This window comes from Ptychodera flava, chromosome 20, assembly GCF_041260155.1.
Source record: "Ptychodera flava strain L36383 chromosome 20, AS_Pfla_20210202, whole genome shotgun sequence".
Classification (NCBI taxonomy): Eukaryota; Metazoa; Hemichordata; class Enteropneusta; family Ptychoderidae; genus Ptychodera; species Ptychodera flava.
In genome coordinates this window covers 17076886-17100450 of record NC_091947.1, presented here as the reverse complement: position 1 = coordinate 17100450, position 23565 = coordinate 17076886, and the positions used below count along the sequence as shown (strand labels likewise).

Sequence of the window (23565 nt, the reverse complement as noted above, 5' to 3'; positions counted from 1 at the left end):
TCATTCAAAACAACAAATACTAATGATGACGTCATGTCCAAAGGATTTCAAGCTTTCTACTTTGCCCTGGGTAAGCATCTTCACATTAAGCCCAATAATCTCGATATGGTTACAGGTTATTTTTAGAACTACCGTTTTTCCCATTTCTTTGCCCGACTTTCATTTTGCTTTCGGGCAGGTGTGCTGATAGCGACTGAGCTGATAACTAAACAATGAACTCGAGGGATTATGATTTAGGATCATCTGTCAAAAAAGAAGTTTGATCGATTGCGCCCTTTTATTTTTCTAGAAGGGTGGGTTGATGAGTAAGTGAGTGATAATTGGTCGAAATGAAGGTAAGGTCGTGGGAGGACTTGGCTATTTAGTGAGATATTGTTATTTGGTAGTTAGGTTTGTGGATGGGAGTAATAGATAATGAACAAGAAGAGAGATAGAGTAAGTGAGTAAGTGGATTTATGTGACACGACGAAAAGGTGATCGGACGGACAGCTAGGTGGGTTAGTGAGTGAAGGGTTATTTTAGAAGTGAGTGACTGGCTGAGAATGTAAATGAACATTTTCAGAGATGGATGGATGAATGATTGAATGAGTAATGTATTCCAAAAATCATTCAACCAGTCAGTATCTGTGTCCACGGCAGAGTGATCGACCGGCTGAATAGGTGCGTGAGTATCTTGGCAAATGAGGGTCAAATGGATAAAGTAGTATCTTTACAAGAGAGAATATTAAATAATGGTCTTAGAAAGAAGATAGATGGTTTAGATCGTGAATGAGCATTAAATATTCACATCGACATTTGGCAATTTTATCTTTGACCTTCTTACTCGTTTCATTTTATACACAGAAAGTATAATCTGAAATTTTAAATTGTAGTTCCTACCACATAAGTCAACAAATACAAATAAGTATGCACAATATCACAACGAAGGTGAATATCAGCGTTTAAGCACTGAGTTGAATTTATAATGGTTAAACTTTCCAGGTGCCAGCTCTTGTGACTTCACAATTTTTATCGGCATGCCACCAGCATTGTTTAATTCATGGGACAAACACGCCACAGGTAACGTGTCCAGCGTTGGATTTCCAGATGCGTATCAGAGTGAGAGGCAGTGCACGTGGACAATCAATTCAAGGTCACATAAAATACTTTTGATCTTTCAAGAATTTGACATTGCCGAATCTGCAGAGTGCAGGTAAACTTCAACACTACTTTGGTGCACATGTTTTGAAAAATATTCCATCACGTATAAAGGCGGAAGAATTGTACCTTTTTGAGGAATATACAATATGTTTTGCCTTCCAAAATTTAGAATATTGTATTTGAGGTACATTATGTGGTTTTCAAATTTTTCAACATTCCACATTTTCTGCAATAGGAGCATTAAAAGAATCTGGTTTTAACTTTATCTATTGCACATGATTGGTATCCCGTCAAATTTTGTTGTCTATCTGTTCTCTTGTTTCGTCTTGATAATTTGTAAGACCTAGAAATCCCTAAATCATCATGATCGATTATTGGGCGGCGGTTACACTCACTGACAACTACCACATATGCATAAACAAACTATTAAAGAAGGTCACTGAGAGACACAGAAACAAGTTTTACGCAAACGAGAAGTTTCTCCAAAAAAGTTGCATATATACTTGGTTAGAAACTCTAATACATGCATATACATCCACTCAATGAAATGCAAGACCGACCACCTTTATTTTTTTATTTTTCGTGCATCTACATATTTTTCATTTTCTCTTAAAGGGAACATTTTATTGAAGTGTTTGATGGTGACAATGATGAGGCAGGAACCCCTAGTTTTGGACGTTACTGTGGTTCCATGTCTCCTCCTGGCATATAGTATCAAGCGGAAAGCATCTGTTCATAAAATTCAAAAGTGGTGAAAACCTTGGAGGACACAAGGGTTTTATAGCTACCTACAACGAAGGTGAGATATGGCGTGCATAGAACTCGCCCTTCATCAATTAATCAATTTTGAGCTTGGCTGTGCATTCTTTCTCTGTACATCTCTAATTTGTAATATTTTGAAAACGTCAATGGAAAAGAAGGCACGTGCACATTTCTGATAATGATCCTACTGATGAAACCTTATATGCCGACGAGTAAAGTATTAGTTGGTCATGTTTTTGAGTTTGCCGGCGGAAAGAGGAAAGCAGATATTAGCAACATATAATAACACTGTAGGGACCTTTGCATAGGGGATAGGGTTGTAGTGAGATTTTCTGTTTGGAGAAGGGATATGGGGAGCTCTCCTGAAGGGAATTAGTAACCGATGAGTGACAGATAAATTATGGAAGGAGAAATTAAAAAAAAAACTATATCAACAAGGTAATAAAGAATAGGTATAATTCACTTCTGAACTTAATTTGTTCAAAATATCCTTCGAAAGAATGATTTACAACATATGTCATATCCGGTTACAATGTCGAAAAGTTGATATTTGTCCACCGCTGAAAGTGGCAGCATAATAAGCTTGGTCCTCTCGCATAATTTTGCGCTTGTCGTTTTTTCTTTGGCATGTTGTTGCTTTAGAAATTAAATCTCTTATTAACCCCATATGCCATATTTATGCTCCCGATCAGGACCCTACACTTACATCAATGCTACAACTGGTGATATTATTGAATCGAAGTCAAACAAAGCCATGTATTTCATTCAAGCACCCGAGAATCATCGCATTTACATGGAGTTTCCAGTTCTCAGTCTGACGGTTACTGGCATAGTGATAATTTTTGAAGGATTTACTGGAGGTATTGAATATCTTATTATTTTAATGCATAATAGTACCATTACTGAAATTTCTTTTCAATTCATGGCAGACTTTAAAATTGTTATCAGACTATCCTCTATCAGTAAATTTTGAAGCTAGCTTATATTCTAGAACTTTTCAAAAGAATAAGACAAGTTGTTTTTTGGGGCTGTTTTCTTCTATTATGGATATTGCACAATCTGTTTTAGTATTTTGTGTGACCAAGGTGCATATGGAAGGATGAGTGCCTTTGTGACTTGATATTCAAACCTAGTCACACGGTGGTGTCTTCTTCTGACTAACACGGCTACAATAAAACAGGTTTCATTCAATTTTCTGTTCAATGTTTGCTAACATTGTTTTCACAAAGCCTTACCCTGACTATCATGATTGAACAGTTTTTCCGTCATACGCCTTCTGGTTTTCAGACGACATCAATGCTTATTTCTCGGACAAGGACGCCCACCCGATTCTGTCAAAGACGAATGCGGTCAGGCTGTACTTTCAGTTGAACTTAGAATATGAACGGTATCCAGACAAGTTTAAAGGCCTCCATGCCACATATTCAGTAGTGGGTGAGTGGAAAAATATATAAAGGATGGATCACGGAGTGCCACGAGAGAATGATTTTTTTAAGTACACTTGAAAATGTGATTTGTACTATTCAGAAACCGGGTTCAAGGAAATTTTAGAAGGTGACAGCCGGACGGTAAAACATATCAACTCAGCAGAACTTGAGGAACAAGCCGTGTTTGTGTGGATTATTTATCCGCGCAAGAAAGTGCAAATCAATGTTGTGCTGGAATTCAGGCAATTTAATCTCTTCGACAGTGTTGACTGCAGGTAATATGCACGAGAAGAATGTTTTCATTTGTTCAATGCGATGCATACAGCAAGGGCAAATGCTCATCTCTCAAATACAAAACTCTATATAACGATCCCAGCTGAATTGATCAAAATGAAATTTAGTTCAAATATGCACTTTTGAAATGGCTAGATTTTCAGTTTTGAGGTTCTTTCCCAGCACGGGTCTGTATGCTGAGATATTCCCTTTACAACGAGACTTAGTTAGACCCGAGAAATAATGTATTGAGCTGAAATGATATTGAAAATTAACCCTGTTTTGAGGTCATCACAGAAAAGTAGAGGACAGACTAGCAACACAGCATGCCTTTTTTCATGGTCGTCTCGGTAGACTATGGCCTTTTCATATTGAAATGAGCTTCAGAGGTGTTAGACTTTTTGGAGACTTTGTTTGTGGTTAATACAGTGCGTTTCACCTAGGTTCCGCAACTCAGCGTTTGAGACGGACACATTTCACGTACAAAAAAACAATAAGCTTGGGTATCACGACACATTTCAAAGCCACCGACTTATTGATTAATTACACTAAACAAGCATGGGACTGCCGCTCTGTTTGGACTGAGAGATGCACTTGATCTACAATGTAACTTTCTTACTGTTTCGGCTTCAAGCTAAAAAGAATTTATTACCGCATATATATATATATATATATATATATATATATATATATATATATAATATATATATATATATATATATATATATATATACCACGTAGAACATTACGGAATATGGATTCTGTTTTGCTTACGCTAGTCCGTAATTCACATTTTATTTTTAGCTTTCATCCTCGTCCGCAGTGATATTTGAAGTAGACTTCGTGTCTTGCGTTGACAACAGACATTTGAGGTTCATGTTAGATCTCGAAGTAGACATATTCAGGCCCTGTGTATTTCATTCCTTTCCAGGTTAAAGTTTCATATTAACTTTTCATTTCACAGAGTTGAGAGCAGAAGCAAACGTAGCCCGTTGAATTATGATCACTTCATTTATGTTCAAAAATAAATTTTTAAGTATGTTACGGTGTGTGTGTTTTGTGTATTTCTGTAATGTTGAGGTGCATTGCAGCAAAATGTGTGGCTTTTTATATAGCTTCTTTTGAGAAAACCTTCAGCTCTTTATCTCTTACCTGAAATTATAAAAACAGTTACATTGTAGATCAGGTGTATCTCTCAGTCTAGACAGAGCGGCTTCCCATGCGGGTTGACTGTAATTAATCAATAAATCGGTGGCGTTGGAATGTGTCGTGATATTCAAGCTAATCGTTTGTTTTGTTCGTGAAATGTGTCCGTCTCATACGCTCAGTTTCGGTAACTAGGTGAAAGGCACTGGAATTACAAGAGATTATGCGTAAAGTACGACGAGATGGCATCGTGTCGCCAGTCGCGTAGCAACCATACTTACTTTAATTAGCTCTCAGAGTAGAAACACTGCTTCATGCGAATCAAAACATAACACGCCAGCAGTTTCATAAACACGTAACCCTAGCGTGTGCATGTTGGGTCATCCTTCTCTAGCAGACTAATATTTGTTTGCACGTTACCGCTTCATGCATTCCGATTTTAAGGGAGGAATATATCGAAATCAGGAGCGGCGCTGATGAAAATTCTCCGCTGGTGACTCGTTCATGCGGTAATCGTATACCCAGGGTATTTACCCATGAGATCATTTACATCAAGTTTAAGACGAAGGATGATGGAGAAAGGGGTAGTTTCTTTGCAGAATATCTTGCAGGTTTGATAGTTTTGACACTCTTTGTCCTATAGTGGTGGTGAGTATTTTTTTTACTTTACAATGAGATCATCATAGATCCGTCATATAGAAAAGATTTCTGTACCGCTTTCGGAAGGGCGAGACAAACGTATTATGTATAATAATTTTATATGAGAACATATAGATGATTTCGTCTTGAAAACAGGTTCAGTGTGCCATGGTTTCTCTGTTTTGAAAATAATTGTCTCGAATGTTTTGAATTTTGGCTAATGTAGCATCTTGACAATAAGATTAAGGAATATTGTAATTCTTAATGTAAAAAATGTAGTTTTTATCGGTTTTCTTCGCGACACTATTATCACAAAGAAAGGCTGTTTCAACGGGTCCTGTATTTATGACGCGAAATGAAAATTCTGTGTACTGTTGATGATTAAGTAACTTAGGACGACATGACAGAGGCTGACAATTTACTCCAACTATAATACAAAGCTTGTAGTTAAATCATTACTGTTTTATGTAGAAAAAAGAAAGACCAACACAGGCATGGACTATAGACTAAAGTTTTAAAATCATAAGATTTTATGATTTCCAATTTAATGATAGTAGATTATTAGACTTTTTGTGCATTTTTTCATGGTTCAAATACTTGAGGAGGAAAACATATCTTGATGTAGCTATAATTTGCGTGCAGTACAAAGCAGATAGAATTTCCACAAAGATTACGAAGAGGAAGTATAGATGTCATCGTTATGAACAAAATTTCTCTATGTATTAAAACCGTTTTGTATTCTGTACAGCTTGCGAGTTCAACATATTCTGGTCACTTCATGGCGTTATCAAAACGGACCCACGACACAAGACTCTCACCTATCGAGGTCCAACCTTTAGAAACGAGGGCGGACTTCGGTACACGGGATGTTTGTACAACGTCACCGTTCCCGCGGGATATATAGCCGTACTGCGATTTGACAATATCACCAGGGAAGAGAGTTGGCAAAATAGTGGATATATGCAAGTGATAGATTTACTGACAGGAGGTAAGTCAGTATTTTGATAGCATAGTGACTTTGATAGGTAACAATAAAAACGAGTAACACTATCAATGACGAAGTGAAACGATACGTTACGTACTGAGTCGTGCCACACCGATGTTTATCAAAAAGTATAATTAATAACGCATCAGAAGGAAGCGCGCCGGCTTACAGGAACAGTTTGTATTAATGAGAGTTTAAAATAAAATTGAAAAGCATCATGCGTAACGTATGACAGGGTTAAATGTTAGGGAAACAGTCCGATTTGTCGTCGGAACTGCGCCTGTGCGTGTTCCTTGTTCACAAAAAATGTGTTTATTGTACGATATTTAGAGGTACCTCATTATCATAGCTGCAACATTTAAATTATACGACGTAGATTATGACAGACATCTTTTAACTTTCATCAATCACCATCGTACCTTGGATAAAGTGTTTCCATTGGTCGTATGATGGGTTCCATACGACCTTTGAGCGCAGTTCCGACGACTGTGTCCCTTTAAAGTGTGACATCAAATGTTTCAAATAACTACTATGACACAAGAACGCTAGTACATCGACACATATCAGATGGTCATCACGATTCGGCTTACGCCATAGGCTTTCGGGCGATAAGCTTGAGGTGGGGGTCTACTCAAAATTAGAGTACTGTCGCTTTTTTTCTGATTTTTGCCGTCCTGCATTTCCCTGTGAGCCGTGTAAGAAGCGAAAGAGGAGTTATACAGTCTCAGAGCAATTATTCTTAATGAAGTATATTAAGAAAAGATATGTTAGAGAAGCAATGGGGTGTTAGTCAAATGTAATACATTTCAGATCGATACAAGACAGTTCAATACATGAATGTTGTTAATCTCTCTTCAGAACGTATTGGTCTCTACGAAAGGAATATACCAGTACCCTCCGCTGTAAGAGCATCAGGTAACCAAATACAACTTCGTGTTACCTTGTCGTTGTTTCCGCTGTTGGTTCAGATACGATACATCGGAGGTAAAAAGATAAGTAATACAGGAGTATTTTGATTTAACAAATGTTCACTCCAACCGTCTATCACTCGCCGAAGGTGGGCACACCTTTCACTTGTTCTGTTGAAACAATGTGCTTGAATTAATGTGTCTTGTGAACTGTTACCATACAGTGATGTCAGTGTCTCGCTCTGGTTCACACTAAAAATAGACGGACGCTAGACGCGTCTTTACGCGTTCAAAATGTACGTGTCGGTGTTCAAATTTGAACGGCTAGTGTTCATATTGTTAACACTAGTGTTCATATTATTAACAATGGTGTTCTTAACCTGAACACGTAGTGTTAACAACCATCTCCTTCAAGTGTTCAAAAACTCAGCATCACAGAAATTTTACAATACTGTGAAACAATTAACAATCTTTTGTTTTTTTTACTTTACAATGGCTATATTAAATTTACTACTGCCTCGCTGTCCGGCAAACGTACACGGATTTTGGTGTAACGAATTTCACACTAAGTGAAAAATATTTCCGGTCTACAATTGCTGAAAGCATGATTTTTCTAAAAAAGAAAGTATACAAAATAATTTTATACATTTATTACGTGTTGAAATTTTGAAAATTTGAAAAGAAAATCAGAAAACCATCATGAACGTTTTAATTTTAACATCGGCGTGCAAGAGGCGTTCTATTTCTACACACTTGGTGTTCAGTAAGTTTGGTGCTTTTTCCTATCCCATGATGCATCAAAACGGAAGTTGCGACATTTTTCTTGTAAGCGCACCCTGAAGTCGTGATCGTGCGGAAGCAAGACCAGAAAGGGTAAGTTTTCTCTCCAAAATAGTAAAAGGTATTAGATTTTGAAGCATCTGTATTAATATCCTTCGAAATTAATCGTATTGTACTTTGAAATAGCTTAACTACGTGAAGAAACCTTTTTTCTTTTAGTGGCTGGTATACCAACAACAAGCTGTGAATACGCAGTGGTACTTTGGCCATGGCCTATCGATCGATCTCACTCGGGTCAAGGGTCATTGCAACACAACTGTAGCGATAACCCTTGACCTGAGCGCGATCGATACGCCTTGCATAGTACCGCTGCGTAATCACAGCTAACACATGTCTTTTAGTAGAGACAATCGCATGTAAAAAATCAATTAAACATTGTAGAGTATACAATGTATTGTTTCAGCATAGGAGAGTTTGGCTTTTTTATTTTAATCAGTTGATGACAAGAAGAAGCCAATATTTTGTAACAGTATTGAAAAGAGGCACTGTATATGAAAGTCTCCCCTTTTCCTTAACCTAATCAGCTCCTTGTCTTTCATTTAAAGTCTCATCTCGCCATATTACCTATTGTTGCATTATTTTCAGGATGTAAAAAGTTGGATATAACTGAAAATCGAAGAGTTGTTACAGAAGCTGGTGGTACAGATAATGAAGAAGATGAGTGTACAGGTAGCTGTCTGGAAACAAGCTTGAGAACCTCAGTTCATCTCTAATTTAGATTTAAACTTCCGAGGGTCAGTAACTGAATTTTGATAAGTTTCTGTATTTTTTTCTGAATTAATCTAAGCTTTGGTAGCATGCTATGATCAACTAAATGTTGCCGGAGAATAAGCTTTCACAGACGTGTAGTCTCCTTTATCAGATGCAAGGGTGGAATGAAAAAAAAGAGCTGAAAGCGACGGAAAATTCAGAGTAAAATGTCCACTCTGAATTACTGAATTTTCTGAAATTTTCACTCTGAGTTTCTGTCACTTTCTGCTTCAATTTTTCATTCCCCCTTGCATCTGATAAAGGAGACTTCACGTCTTTGGAAGCTTATGCCCTTCTAACATTTAGTTGATCATAGCATGCTACCAAAACTAAGAGAAATTTATATTGTAGCTCAACACATCTCTTGTTCTTAGCAACTGGTTTTTAGCTTTGCCGTCAGCTAAATAGGTGGATGTGTAGCATTGCCCTCAAAATTGTACATCCCAGGTTTTTCTTCAAAACAGCCTGTACGAATCCTTTAATATTTGGATTACAGGTCCCCAGGGATTACTCTAATCACATATGTTCAAATTATGATGAACTATGCAAATTTACATTTTTGAGGCTAATTTTGCTAGTTTTTGCAAAAATCTTCTTCTCTTTTACTGACGTCTTCGATATTTGGTAAACATGTCCCAAGGAATGACCGTAGTCAAAATGTGCTAGTTGTGATGAAATATTCAAATGTTTATATTTCATGGCAATTTTCGTCATTTTTGGTCAACAAATCTTTATAAATCTTCTTCAAAATTGCTAATTGAACAGCTTTGATATTCAGGACATAGATCTCTACTGATAGCCTTTTTCAGATTGTTCAAATTATGCAGAAATTTGGAACTTTGTATTTTAAGAAATTAAAGACATTTCAGACATTTTTAAGATATGAGGGATTACCAGAATGTTATATATATACGTTATGATGAACTCCACATTTTTTATTTTAAGGATGATTTTACCATTTTTGGTACAAACATTTGTATAAAAATTAATAGCAAGGTACACCAGAATTTGAAAGGTCTTTATGAATATGTTTTTAATTTCTGAGTAGGTTTTGAAATGTCACCAATTATTTCATTGTTTATTTAAAGATATTACAAACAAACAAACTTTTTGTTTATGAAGGACTTTGTTGGACAAGGAAATAGGTTTTACCCTGCCAAGCACCAATTTTCCCCACTTTCTGCATGTTGTGCCTTACTGTGACACTTTGACAACTTGACATGTTGTGTTTACTTTAATGTGGACAACTATATACCATGTGCACTAGAGAAGCCTTGACTAACTTTTTTTTCTTCAAAATTTACAATTGTCTATACAAGAGGAAATGTCTTTAAGAAACCATCTTACAACAATGAAGTATGCATTATTCCATACATATATGTATTTTCAACATAATAAGTAAGCCAAATTTTGAGCTTTTTCAGATGATTTTTTGTACATTTTAAACAAGTTGAACCTTAAAACGTAATCCACAATATTTAAGTAAAACCTGTTTTGTCATTACTTTGTTCATATTTTTTAAAACGATCTACAGTGTTCATGGGGATTTTTATTGCTTATGTTATCATAGGGGGGTGTTATCACCGTTGGTATGTTCCTCTGAGAAACTTTACATACAAATTGGTAATGTTTATTTGCCCATTTTACAGTAAATTATTGTATTTTACTCTAGAAATGCTTTGTGTATTTTTAGAATAAAATAATTTTACTGAATATCAGTGGTCTGTAATTTTATTTCAAGGCTTGAACATCCCCTGAACGCCCAAATTAAAGGTGTTCAACAAGCGCGCATCATGTGTTCTAGCCTTTAACACACTTATCGTTGAACGGCGTCCATGCGTTCAAAAAGTGTTACAGCCCTTTGAACGCGTAAATGCGTTCAATTTTTTGAACACATTTCATGTGCAACGTGTGTTCAGATATGGAACACCATGGTGTTCAATATAATGTCTGATGAACACGTAGCGTTCAAAATCTGCACACGTGTGTTCAAAAATTGAACGTTGGTTGAACACGTAAGTGTTAAATTTCTGAACGTCTAGACGCGTTCAAAAAGTGTTACAAAAAGGCGTTTAATTGGTGTTCTATCTTTGAACACTTAACTTTACAGTGTTCACACTACAAAAAGACAGGTTCTTAACTTAGCAAAGCACAGTGTATGGAGGAAGTCTGCTGTCATATTACAAAGAAATCGTAACATTTGTTGCAACATCACATATTATCGGAGATCTGTAGTTAATATTTAGGATATTGTTTCTTAATACTTGAAAGATGCAGCTCAAATATCATGAGGAACAATGAATATATCATAACGTTTGCTCAAACTCAACAGACGCTACAATGATAGACGCATTTTTTGAGCTAGTTACAAACCAATTCATACACCGTATGCCAGAGCCACGTATATTGTACTACCCGCTCAATGCTTTCAACATATATGAGGAAAAACTCATAACTAGAATCATAAATCTAATCAAAATGATATCGTTCAAGGATAACTCGCAAATCTTACAAAAAACGGAATGATGTACACATATTGCCTTTTCAGAACTAAAGGATGAACTCTTCAACTGTGAAGTTCCCACCCTTGTCACCTTCAAAGAAAACCGAGGCAAAATGGCATCTCCTAATTATCCCGCTCTGTATCCCAACAATCAGGATTGCGTGTGGCATATCATCACAAACAACCCAGACGCAAATATCGTTTTGAGCTTCCAGGACTTTCAGTTGGAAAGACAACAACACAATCAAGAACAATGCAGGTAGGGAACTTGAAGTTACCGTGCTTTTACGTTAAACTTACTGCTGCAACTTGGCACTGTGTGCCACCTCCAGTTTATCCCACTCTTTCAGGGGTCGTCAGGTCTGCTTTGTGTTTGTAATAGAGACACAATTCAAATAAAAAATATCAATCACAATCATTCTGCTGTAGAGGTCTTATGTGGCTCTTTGTATAATCGTGAAACACCTAATAACTACAGATGTTTCACCTCGTGCTTAAAAATTTGAATTCTTGCGCTGCTTGTATGGAGTTAAAAATGCATTTATTGGACCTACTGTAACTTACTGTAACCGTCTCTGTGATGCAAAGACTGTAGCTTAAACTGTAATGGCGCTATTTAGTCAATATTGCTTCAAACATTCATCATTGAATATCGCTGAAGTAATATTTCAGCTTTTGTGATGGTGTTTTGCTACAAAAGAAATTTTTCATGACCCCTTGTTGATCTCACATCCTTGCATACTTTGTATGTTTTGCAAACGAAACGTAATTTTACAAACATTTCTTTACTCTCGAGTGCCATTTTCACTCTAGTACTAAATTCAATCAACGTAAGGAGAATCTGAAAGTTTGTTTTCCATCGAAGTGGTGAACGCATAGATACTGAATTGCCAGAATGAAGGCATGAAGGCTTCAGGACATGCCTATTGATTCAAGAGCTATGTATATCTTCTTTTCTACTTATCTCAGCAAGGATTACCTTGAAGTACGAGAAGGGTCATCATTCGAGGATCCCCTCATCGGTATTTTCTGCGGCAGAGATGTTCCGAGTATTATCATAACACCAAGGAATGCTTTGTCCATTCGCTTTCGAACAGATGAAAGTGTGCAGGACAAAGGATTTTTGATGCAGTATAACGCAAGTAAGACCGATATAAAACAGTTTCACTATACTAAATTACAAAAGAACGAGTTTGCCGAAGATTATTCCGTGTTATCTGAAAAGAATCGTTATTTATTTACCTGTATTGTGTTCATTGTATTCATGCATGCAGTTATACATTCATTTACGGATAAATACAATTATGCACCTGTGCAGATATGCATGCATGCATGCATACTTACATGCATGAATTTATGCTAGTAGTTATGCTTGTAGTTATGTTTGTAGGTATGTAGTTATGAAGTTATGAAGTTATGTAGTTATGTATGTATGTATGTATGTATGTATGTATGTATGTATGTATGTATGTATGTATGTATGTATGATGTATGTATGTACGAATCCACTCTATATAACTATGTATTATCTATGTATCTATGTGCTTATGTACGTACGTACATACGTTAAGCCATCGCACCAATAACATTTTAACATGAAAACCGTATAACATCCTACCATCGTTACTTGTTAGCAATTAAACGTACAATATAATATTTTTAAGGTCTTTGGACAGCTCATGAAAATTTCCTTGCATAGTCATTCATTATGGTTTCCATGCTGTGAATTTTTGCCTGTTTTTACTTACAGTAATTTGCAAATTTGATTTATTAGAATGCCACAAAGTGTACGATGGTCCAGGAGGAATAGTTGAAGTCAGGAAACGGACCCCAAGATCAAATATTTTGACTGGAGATTGTACTTTTGAAGTCAGGGGTTCCAAGGATTCAGCACTGATGCTAAATTTCACCGTCCTAGGCATAGACTTTATTGTGAATCTCAAGAATTCCTATTTTAGCAGAGAGGAGCCAATCACGTATGTTGATGTTCTTGCAGGAGAAGACAAAAGTAAGAACACGTTATGTCTGAAAGGTTCATCGATGATTCTTTCTTGACAAATCATAGATGTAAACGCCAAAAGACGTGCAACCCCTTTAAAACTGTGCTCGTTCTTTGTATCTTCGAAGGAATCTCTGCTCCACCATAATGCGCCACTGCACACAATAATATATGACTCAAGGCAGGCACAGGATCTGACGTTTTTAGCCAAATAGAAAGAAGGCAGTTAATCATCGGTCTCTATTAACCGGTAATACCAGGAGGTGTGTGTCAGAAGAGTCCTCCGGTTACCCCGTTCGACGAAACTGACGACGTGTTTCTGTCTTATAAATAAAAGCACTTAGACACTCATTCGATAAAATATACGGAGCTTTGCACACGAAAGATGCTTCTCCACACTACTCTATACGTGTACCTAATCATAAGTTGTCGACTGAACCAAACAACAACTGAATGTAACGTTTAGTAAGCCTCTTTCTAGGCGTTTCTAATTCCTCCAAAGAAATGCACTCTTTAACAAGCCCTAATATTGTACCTTTATAAAAATATTCCAGAACACGTGGTTCGTTATTACGGAAAAACATTGAGTCCAAATCTGATTGTGCCTTCGGACATGGTCTATGTGATTTACCATATACCTCAACATTTCTACCGCTACACTCGCTTCAACATTTCTTACCAGGAGAAAGGTAAAGTACGTGTAAAGTTATTCATTTTTTTTTATTGTGATGTCTTTGAGTAGCGAAAGTAACAAATGTATAATTGTTCAAAGCCCTGAGCAATTTTCAAGCGCAGAACATGTACTTGTTTGCGCCACATAAACTTACTTCCCGGTTGAATGTCTCGTGACAAGAATGACAGTGTATAATTATGTACATCAATTCCTAATACTTTTTAATTAGTGTAATTACTACCATTTGAAAATAACGATTGCAACATACAACACCAAAATGGCATACAAGCGTTTGAGCCCCAAGCGATTTAATTCATCAATTTTATGATTGAAATATGTAATTACCGTTCGCTTAAGCCAGAAAGCCTAATGTGCAAATGGTAGAAGTGAACGATAACTGTATCTTATGACTGTTTTTGTTGTGTGGGTGGTCACGCGTTAAACTCAGTGAGAATTTGTCGGAAATGTGTGTCACAAATAAAATAATTTCTCTGTCAAATTACGGAAAACTTTCTCCGTCCAATCATTTCACAGAAATTGAATGCCAATGGCCGTCCGGAGATCTGTATATCGAAGAATTTGGATATCTTGTAAACCCTTGGGGAAACAATGGATATCCTGGAGGCCAGACGTGTGAATGGCGGATTAAAAGTTTGGCTCGTTTACCTGTACGGGTGACTTTGCTCAACGTGTCTCTTCATCCGACGAATAGCGTCACACCCTCTCTGGACGAAAACTTGAGATGTGTGTAAGTTATATTTGTCATTATTGTCTGTGAATATTTATCCTTAAAATCCATGAATTACACTTCTGCAATGCCACAAATTTGATGAAAAATAAAAATAATTGGAGACTATCTTAATTTCTCCACTTTCTACCTTCCGGCTGTAAAATAAAGTATTTTCAAGTTATGTTGCTCCCTAAGTGACGTAAGAATCCAGAATGTTAGTCCTGTCAGCACAACCTGTATCGTGTATTTTATCATTGTAGTATATTGATGGCGTAAATTCAGCGACCTGACGTGAAAGGAACCGCGGTATGTTCGTGATATACTACGTTTGGAAGACGCGCGAGCTCTCGGCTTGAGCAGCAGTCCTTTTTTTGACGTCCAATGCCTGAATTCCAATATACCGTTATGATATAAATAGCAATAAATCACACCCAGCGAGGGAATACCACTCGGTTTTGACCAGTTCATATATGCACTCGCTATCGCTCGTGCATATATGAACTTGTCTAAATCTCGTGGTATACCATCGCTTGGACTGCTTTATCATTGCTTAAAAATCAAATGGCATTTACACTTGAATGTTTGTCAGTTGTCGGCGATTTTATTGAATACTGAATCAAAATACCAGAAACAAGACCGTCCATGATTGCATACACGGCTTTGGCATGGCTATTACTCTGTATCTCACCACTCTTGGGAGAAAAGGCGGGAATCTTCTCGTTTTCTAAAACAAATCGATGAAAATATCAAGAGCTATAACCATTGTCAGTTTAATGTAAACGCGCCTGCGCCCTACCCTGTATGTGTCATAGTATATGTATGTGTAAGTACGGGTAAAATTCACCAGACACTGTCAGGTAGACAAATATGCAGACAGGCTGACGGACAAGACTGTTTGTGTATTATCAATCTTCTTATCTATTCATTCAGAGACTTTTTACAAATGTCAAGTGGAGAAGATGGCTCAGAATTGGGAGGACGAGTGTGTCAGGTGACCACGCCAATGACCTATATATCTCATAGTGATACAGTATCCTTAACGTTGAAAACTGAAAATGGTGACGGTGGGAATGGTGGATATCAAATTCGTTTTGACCAAGGTTTGTCACAATGTACATGTCTTCAATCTAGTAGAGCTGTATGAAACAAAGAGTACGGCCAGGTTCATGAAAATGTGCAGTGTATTTTGTCTTAGAATAAAATAATGTTGCGTTACGTTCGTTACTCACGGTTACATCCGTTTCATAATCGCCTGCCATGTTAGCTTTATGTTGGCAGATATCCAACCAACGCGATAAATTACCGTGCGATCGTACGTAGAGCAAATTCTGTTAGTATGAACTAGACTTTGGTAAAGTGAATTTTTTTTATTATACCATCATCTAAAACGTTTAGGCTTTTGTCAACAAAACCAAAGCCTACTTGCATCAACATCGATTCAAAGTAATGTAAGTCTTGTAACATCATTTTAACAAATAAGCACAATTCCACGTAGATGACTGACAAATGATATAACTTTGTCGATTGTGCAGGTTGTGGCATTGTTGATTTTGAGGATGAGCTTCCGAACAGTAACACAACTAATTTTGACATTTCACCCGGTGTGGCACCATGGATGGCCATGATATACTCTGGCACCGACACCGCCGATTTCTCGAGCGGTGCCCTTCTCAATGACTTCTGGGTCATCACGACAATGAACAAATGGTACACCAAGCAGATGCATGTTAAACTTGGAAAAACATTTAGTAATTTTACTGAAGAACATGAAGTTTCTTATGTAGTCGTCCTTCAAGAGTGTTTTGGCTTCGATTACAATATTTGCATATTGAAATTAGATAGGAGAGTCCATTTTAACTCTTATGTTCGTCCAATATGCCTTCCCACTTTTGAGGCCATCAAACGAATCCGGGAAAAGGCGGGAACGATCGGTTACACGTTTGGTTGGGGCAAGAACTATAAAAACGGCACAGACAGCAGCGTCTTGCAGCGGATTCCGCTTGAAATCGTACATTGGGACGAGTGTACTCAAAGCACACTCGACAACTGGTTTGTTGAAAGAAACTATCACTGTGCTCGTTACACGGATGGAAATAACGGAGGGGATCGTTGTTATGGACATAACGGAGGCCCTTTCGCAAAGTACCACCAAGGAAAATGGTATATGGTTGGCTTGGTTGCCAGCGATAACTTATGGACCGGTGGCGAAGACTGTCCTAGACGTGGGTTGTATGGATGGTTTTGGAAAACTATTAAAATTGATTACGATATCAAGCGCAGACTCGGCTAAAACTAAGACAAGAGTTGTGGAGTTCGCTGATTTATAGAGCAATTAGTAAAATCTTTCGACGCATTTATTATCCAGTATTGCAAAGAAGAGTACGACGAAAGCAAACTTATGCGAACAGCGTCATTGTCATCGATTCATTTTAATATTCACCATGATCAAGATTATGCGTGTTTCCTTAGGCTTTTCAATGAGGTAAAACTATTTCGATGAATTAGCATTACTAAACGCCCTGTCTTGTCGATGACATAGAGTTCAAGTTTATCCTGATATTAAAGCATCCTCTCTTCAAGCATATATTACCTACCACCATGATATTAATAGGTCAAAGAAGTGCTATCTGGAATGAAAGGCAACCAAATCGCAATAATAGTTTCCTCTGATGTAGGACTTCAGATTTAAAAACTGTCGCAATAGGGAACCGTTTTAGCTTGCCTGACTTTTCTTCACTTCCTTCAAATAATCTTTTACCAAAAATATGCTTCCACTTTGTATTTCCGTCTCATTGTTATATTTTTCGATTTTTCAGATCGAATCTGTAAATGCCTTAGTCGATTTATCGACCTACATCCATTGGTAAACTGATACGATGAACTCCAGTTTTAAGTGAAATAAAGGAACAGCACTAAATATCCCCACCTAGAATAAACAAATGTCATTGATAAATAGAAAACATTAAATATGTACTTTTACAACATCTCCGTATCGTGGTGGTCAGACGTGTTCTACTGCTGCTCCTCGTTTAGTTTCGTCTAACGTCCTTTTTTGGCCGATTTTCGCCGTGTTTTCCCTACTAGGAGCTACTAACTGCTTCAAGCAACCGTCCTATTTATCTGTGGATGATTTAGCATCTCCTGAACGACTTCTGAGAACATTTTATCTTCACCTACTCGCAACGGAGAAGTTAACGCGGAACAACACGTGTTTCTGTGTCTGCCATTGTATTCACACTGCCACGCATTCAAACGGACCTTGAGCGAACTTGGTTGAAAATTAGTCTTCAGCGAATGGTCTGCTATACATACAAGGTACTCTCATATACTTTCATAGATAATGTCTACTGAGGAACTATTCTGTGACAATTGCCTGAAAAACATTTTGACGGATTCAACCATATTTCAGTGCACCGAGTGCATTGAATTTTACCTGTGCGAAAACTGTTTCTACTCTACAAATACAGTGCCAAGCAGCAGTCCGACTCAAGGCGGCTACGGAGGCAAGTTAGTTTCAACAACAAAAAGTGGTCATACTGGTCCAGAACATTACTTCAAAATAATTACAGTTTTAATCTATTCACCATCCAGCAAATTGCCTAAAAGGTTCCATTAACTTTCTTGTGACTTCGCATTCCTGCCGACGTTATTTCTCTACTGTTTCACGTTTGTTACGTCAAACTAATTTTTCATTCAACTAACGTCAAAATGGCTATACTCGGAGCAACGCTTACATTGTTGGCATTTTCTATCCTGAATATCGTGGTTGGCCAACATAGTCTATTTTCTCGTACTGATAGCGCAGGGCGGAAGAGCTACTAGCACCTGTTGATGTCTCGATGGTCGCACTATGCAAATCCATTGACATCAAATACCTATACCTGAACCACATGCATGTTTTCGTCATCTTAGCGAGCCTGCCAATTGTCAGAAAAATACTATTGCTTGCGGCCGCATAACTTCGTATCTTTATTGCTGTCAATCGTCATGAGTGGAGATGTACAACTTAACCCGGGCCCAATAAAATGTCCGTGTGGAGTGTGCGGGAAACCTGTCAAGTGTAACCAGCGTGGCATACAATGTGATGGTTGCGACATCTGGTATCACACTAAATGCATTGATATGCCTTTGTGTGAATACGACGATTTGTCAGTTTCATCTCAACAATGGTTCTGCCAATCATGTCAACTTCCACAGTTCAGTGATTCATACTTCAACGTCTCTACAGATAGCCGTGACACGGACAACAGTTCCATCTCCGATGACGGTGACTACCAATCATCTGCAAGTCATGTTAGTAATGTCAATAAACTGACTTTTCTTTACCTCAATGCCAGGAGTGTCAAAACTGTCCGTAGGAAAGACAGATTACATAAACTCAAAGACCTCGATGCCATACTAATCGGTGATCGGCACGATTGTATCTGTGTCACAGAAACATGGTTAAATGAATCAGTTAAGGATTCAGAGTTACAGGGGTCCGGTTATAATTTATTCCGTAAGGATAGAAAGCATGTTCACAAGGAAAAGGGGGGAGGCATTATGTGTTTGGTAAAATCATGTATTACTTCATTGCGTAGAACAGACCTTGAACCTGCCAGTGAAATTATGGTAATCGAAATTTCGCCAGCTAAAAGCCATAAATGGCAATTGTTTTGTGTTACCGTTCCCCTCAGAGTAATGCGGAGATTTTTGTTTCCGAGCTCAATGATACACTGCAGAAAGTTGTCAATTTTATAATCATTTTCAAGTTATTGGTGACTTCAATTTCCCTAACATCAAAGGTTGTCAGGAACCAGTACTGCACGGTGTTTCGAAACATGAACAAGCTTTCTGCAATGTTATTCAAAATTTTTCTTGGTGCAAATGAATAATATTCCATCACGCGAAAATTGCTTAAACATTCTTGATCTCATTTTCACTTCGATGCCCGACAAATTCGGAGATGCGGTAACCGTCTCTCCTGATTTTTTTCACACTGATCACAGACTATTGGAATTCCACGTACTTACCAAGTTTGATTATGTCAAACGCAAACCCTGTTTTATGTACAATTACAAAAAGGCGAATTTCGATCTTATTAGATCTACTTTGTCGAATACAAATTTTGATGATATTTTATCTTCAAATGATGTCAATTCAGCCTGGTCATTGTTAAAGAAACATATTTCTAAAGTTATGGATGCACATATTCCGAAAGTAAAGATCAAGGATATGTCTGCACCTGCTTGGATTGATGCTGATGTTAGGCATATGCAAAACAAAAAAACATCTGCCTGGAGACAAGCTAAGAAATCAAACTCTTCGAGTCACTGGGCAAAATTTCGCAAACTCCGTAATAAACTTAAAAACATGCTTACCTTGAAATTTCGCCTGTACATTGATGGACTTGGTAATACTATCAAGAAAATCCGAAGCGTTTTTGGTCCATTATTAGGCAAAAGACACGTTCTAAATCATTACCCAAGGTGCTTTTCGGTCAGAAGGGTTCAGTTACTACCGCTAAAGATAAGGCTACTCTTTCAATAATTACTTTTATTCTGTTTTCACAAAGCCCAATTCCAATGTCATTTTGCCTGACATCTCCACCTTCAAGCATGGCTCTTTAGGTATATTTCGGTCACTCAGGAGGAAATTTTGAATATTCTCATTGATCTCGACACTTCTAAAGCAATTGGCCCGGATGGTATTTCCCCACATTTTCTTAAACAATGTGCCAGGCAACTAGTTGAACCATTGTGTCATATCTTTAACTTATCACTTTCAACAGGTATATTGCCCGATGATTGGCTGACGGCAAATATAGTTCCGATACACAAGAAATCGGATAAACAACAAGTTGAAAACTACAGACCGGTTTCTCTGTTATGTGTTTGTAGTAAAGTATTAGAGAGGTCTATATTTAATGTTATCTTTCAGAATATAATAGACCGCATCCATCAATTGCAACACGGCTTTGTTAAAGGGCGTTCGTCGTTGACTCAACTTTTGCAAATTTTCCATGACGTTGGTTCCATTTTGGACAAAGCTGGTCAGGTTGATATGGTGTATTTGGATTTTTCCAAAGCTTTCGACAGTGTTCCCCATAATTTGTTAATTCATAAACTAAAATCCTTTGGCATCCATTCTCAGTTATTAACTTGGTTAGAGGCTTACCTGACTAGGAGAATGCAAAGAGTTGTTGTCGAAGGACTACACTCTGAGTGGCTCCCGGTAATTTCGGGGTTCCACAAGGTTCCATATTAGGACCGCTGCTATTTCTCTTGTACATCAATGACATGCCCAGCGTTGTCCAACACTCAACTGTTGCTTTATTTGCTGACGACTCAAAGTGTTACAAAATTATCAATAATATTGATGACTGTGAGTGTCTTCAGAATGATATCAATTCTTTGCTAAGGTGGAGTGAAGCATGGTATCTCCGTTTTCATCCAATTAAATGTCAAATTATTACAATTTCTCGCAGTAAACATCCACTTATCTATAATTACAACATGTCAAGCACGATCCTTGGTCGGGTTAATTCAATTACAGACCTAGGAGTGGATATTTCTTCCACTTTGGTTTGGAACAATCATATACAAAGACTTATAAAGAAGTCAAATATTAAACTTGGTTTGATTAAGCGGATTTTAGGTTTCGATGCTCCACAAAATGTAAGTAAGACCTTGTACACTGTCTTGGTTAGGAGTGGCTTGGAATATTGTTGTAGTTTGTGGGCGGGTACTACCAAACAAAACATTAAGGCTTTGGAAGGGGTGCAAAGAAGGGCCACACAGTTTATACTTCATTATCCCGATTCTGATTACAAAGAAAGGCTTACAGATCTTAATATTATGCCTCTCACATACAGAAGAGAAATGTCAGATTTGATATTTTTCATTAAGTGTATTCATGGATATTATGATGTAAATTTAAATGACTTTGTTCACTTTTACTCAGCCAATTCGAGTTATCCCAATACGAGATCAATTGATGACTATTTAAAACTTAAACCACAGTCTTGCCACACAGAATCATTTACACGTTTTTACTTTAATAGAATTGTACCACTATGGAATCATTTACACTCAGATATTAGAATGTCGGGGAGCGTCTCTCTTTTTAAATCAAGAGTAACTTCATTTTATCAGCAGAAATTTGTAAATATTTTCAATTGTACTGATACTTGTACATGGGTTTCAGCATGTCGCTGTCATAATTGTCGTCCAATTTAATTATTTCCGGTCTTTTCACTGTTCCACAGCTGCCGACTTTGTTTTTTACTGTATGTTAAATTGTTTTTTATTGTGCATTTTGTTATGTGCCTTGTTGTTTTTTTTTTCAATTTTTAATGTGTGGTGGGGCAGTTATAGAGGTGCTCGTCACCTGTTTGTCTCAACCTTTCACTGGTGAGCTAGTTGTTTGTCATTGTGTCTTCTTGTCTTGTATGCCAGTGATGAAGTTTGATAAATAGAAAACATTAAATATGTGTCATCTTATCAAATATTTGGACAGACGGTTGACTGTCTTTTCAAGATTAAGTATTAAAGGGAATGTAGTCTTTACTTTCTTAGTCTTTGGTTATTATTTTTTATGTTGAAAGTACTATTCTGCCAACTACAGATGGAATTATCATTCACCCAAGCCACTTTATTAGGAGATTGCACTCTCTTCGTTTAACGTGGGGATTTTGAAGATCGGCCGCGAGCGACGGACTGATCCTTCGGGTTGAACATGAGTAATCGTGTAATTTCTGATGAATGTGATAGCATATCCTAAAGCTATATCTATTTAAGAGCTTTGCGATAGAGAGTGACCTGCGATTGCGATCAGGGATGATGGGAATTATAAAATGACTGCTGGCTTATAAGATACCTGACATATCAAAATTAAAATATGGGTGCTTTCTTGAAAATAACCAACTTGCCATATGAATTGGCATTGTAAAGTGTAGTTTTGAATAAGTAAGGATCATGGCGCATTACATTTTAGATATAACTACTGGTATGTAGGTCATTGACGGTAACAAATAATACTCGATCTCACGCTACCAGACATCTCTTGCCGACATGTGATCCTCGACAAAGCAAGAAATCGACGACTATTGACGTGAGAGCGCCGCCTGTGTTCAAAATATGTTATCTGAAAAATCACCAATTGTTTCATATGTATGACACCGTCTGCACAAAAGAAGATAAGGGCTATGGAGAGCTTATCGGTAAAATTTCGACAGCAACCTACCAATGTCGGTCGTTCATATGCAGTTGCCATCAACTCCTCTTTACAAATGAAATATTGTGTTGTCACCTCTGAACGACCTTCTACATTTCTTATGGCCTTCACCAAAGACCTAAAACAGTATTGTTAACAGTAATCACGAATATGTCCGCCCTTTAAATATGTTATTCGAACTATGCTGAGCCAAGGTTCTGTCTGTCTGTCTGTTTGTCTGTCTTTGTTTCTCTGTCTATCTCTGTTATGTATAGTCTTTCTGTCTCTCTCTCTCTCTCTCTCTCTCTCTCTCCCCCTCTCTCTCTCTCTCTCTCTCTCTCAATAAAACTCTTTCAATTTGAACTAAGATGTCACTTTGGTCATCATAAATTGCATTTTTAAAGTTTACTTTCCCGCAAACTTCAAAGTAAAAGTATAGTTTTCTCGGTTAGGTAAGTCATAAAACCAAGTAAGACTTGTCAACAAAATATAAGCTTATCTGTCTTTATATCAATTCTAAATCTGGCAAGGTCATCAGATAGGATTATCATGAACAAATAAGACTAAAAGGTGAAAAGGGTAAGCATAGGGCAAGCA

At 37.3% G+C, this 23565-nt stretch overlaps 1 protein-coding gene across 1 annotated transcript; it reads left to right on the top strand.

The window, feature by feature from the left end:
- The first annotated feature begins 1847 nt into the window (after positions 1 to 1847).
- Positions 1848 to 17711, top strand: LOC139120180 (tolloid-like protein 1). Its single transcript, XM_070684340.1, has 14 exons — positions 1848 to 1939; positions 2595 to 2762; positions 3190 to 3336; positions 3430 to 3604; positions 5193 to 5359; positions 6136 to 6375; positions 7231 to 7287; positions 11419 to 11632; positions 12343 to 12515; positions 13148 to 13381; positions 13927 to 14061; positions 14580 to 14793; positions 15706 to 15875; positions 16308 to 17711. Exons 2-14 carry the CDS (start codon positions 2657 to 2659, stop codon positions 17063 to 17065), a joined length of 2790 nt encoding a protein of 929 aa, XP_070540441.1. The 5' UTR covers positions 1848 to 1939; positions 2595 to 2656; the 3' UTR covers positions 17066 to 17711.
- The last annotated feature ends 5854 nt before the right edge of the window (positions 17712 to 23565 follow it).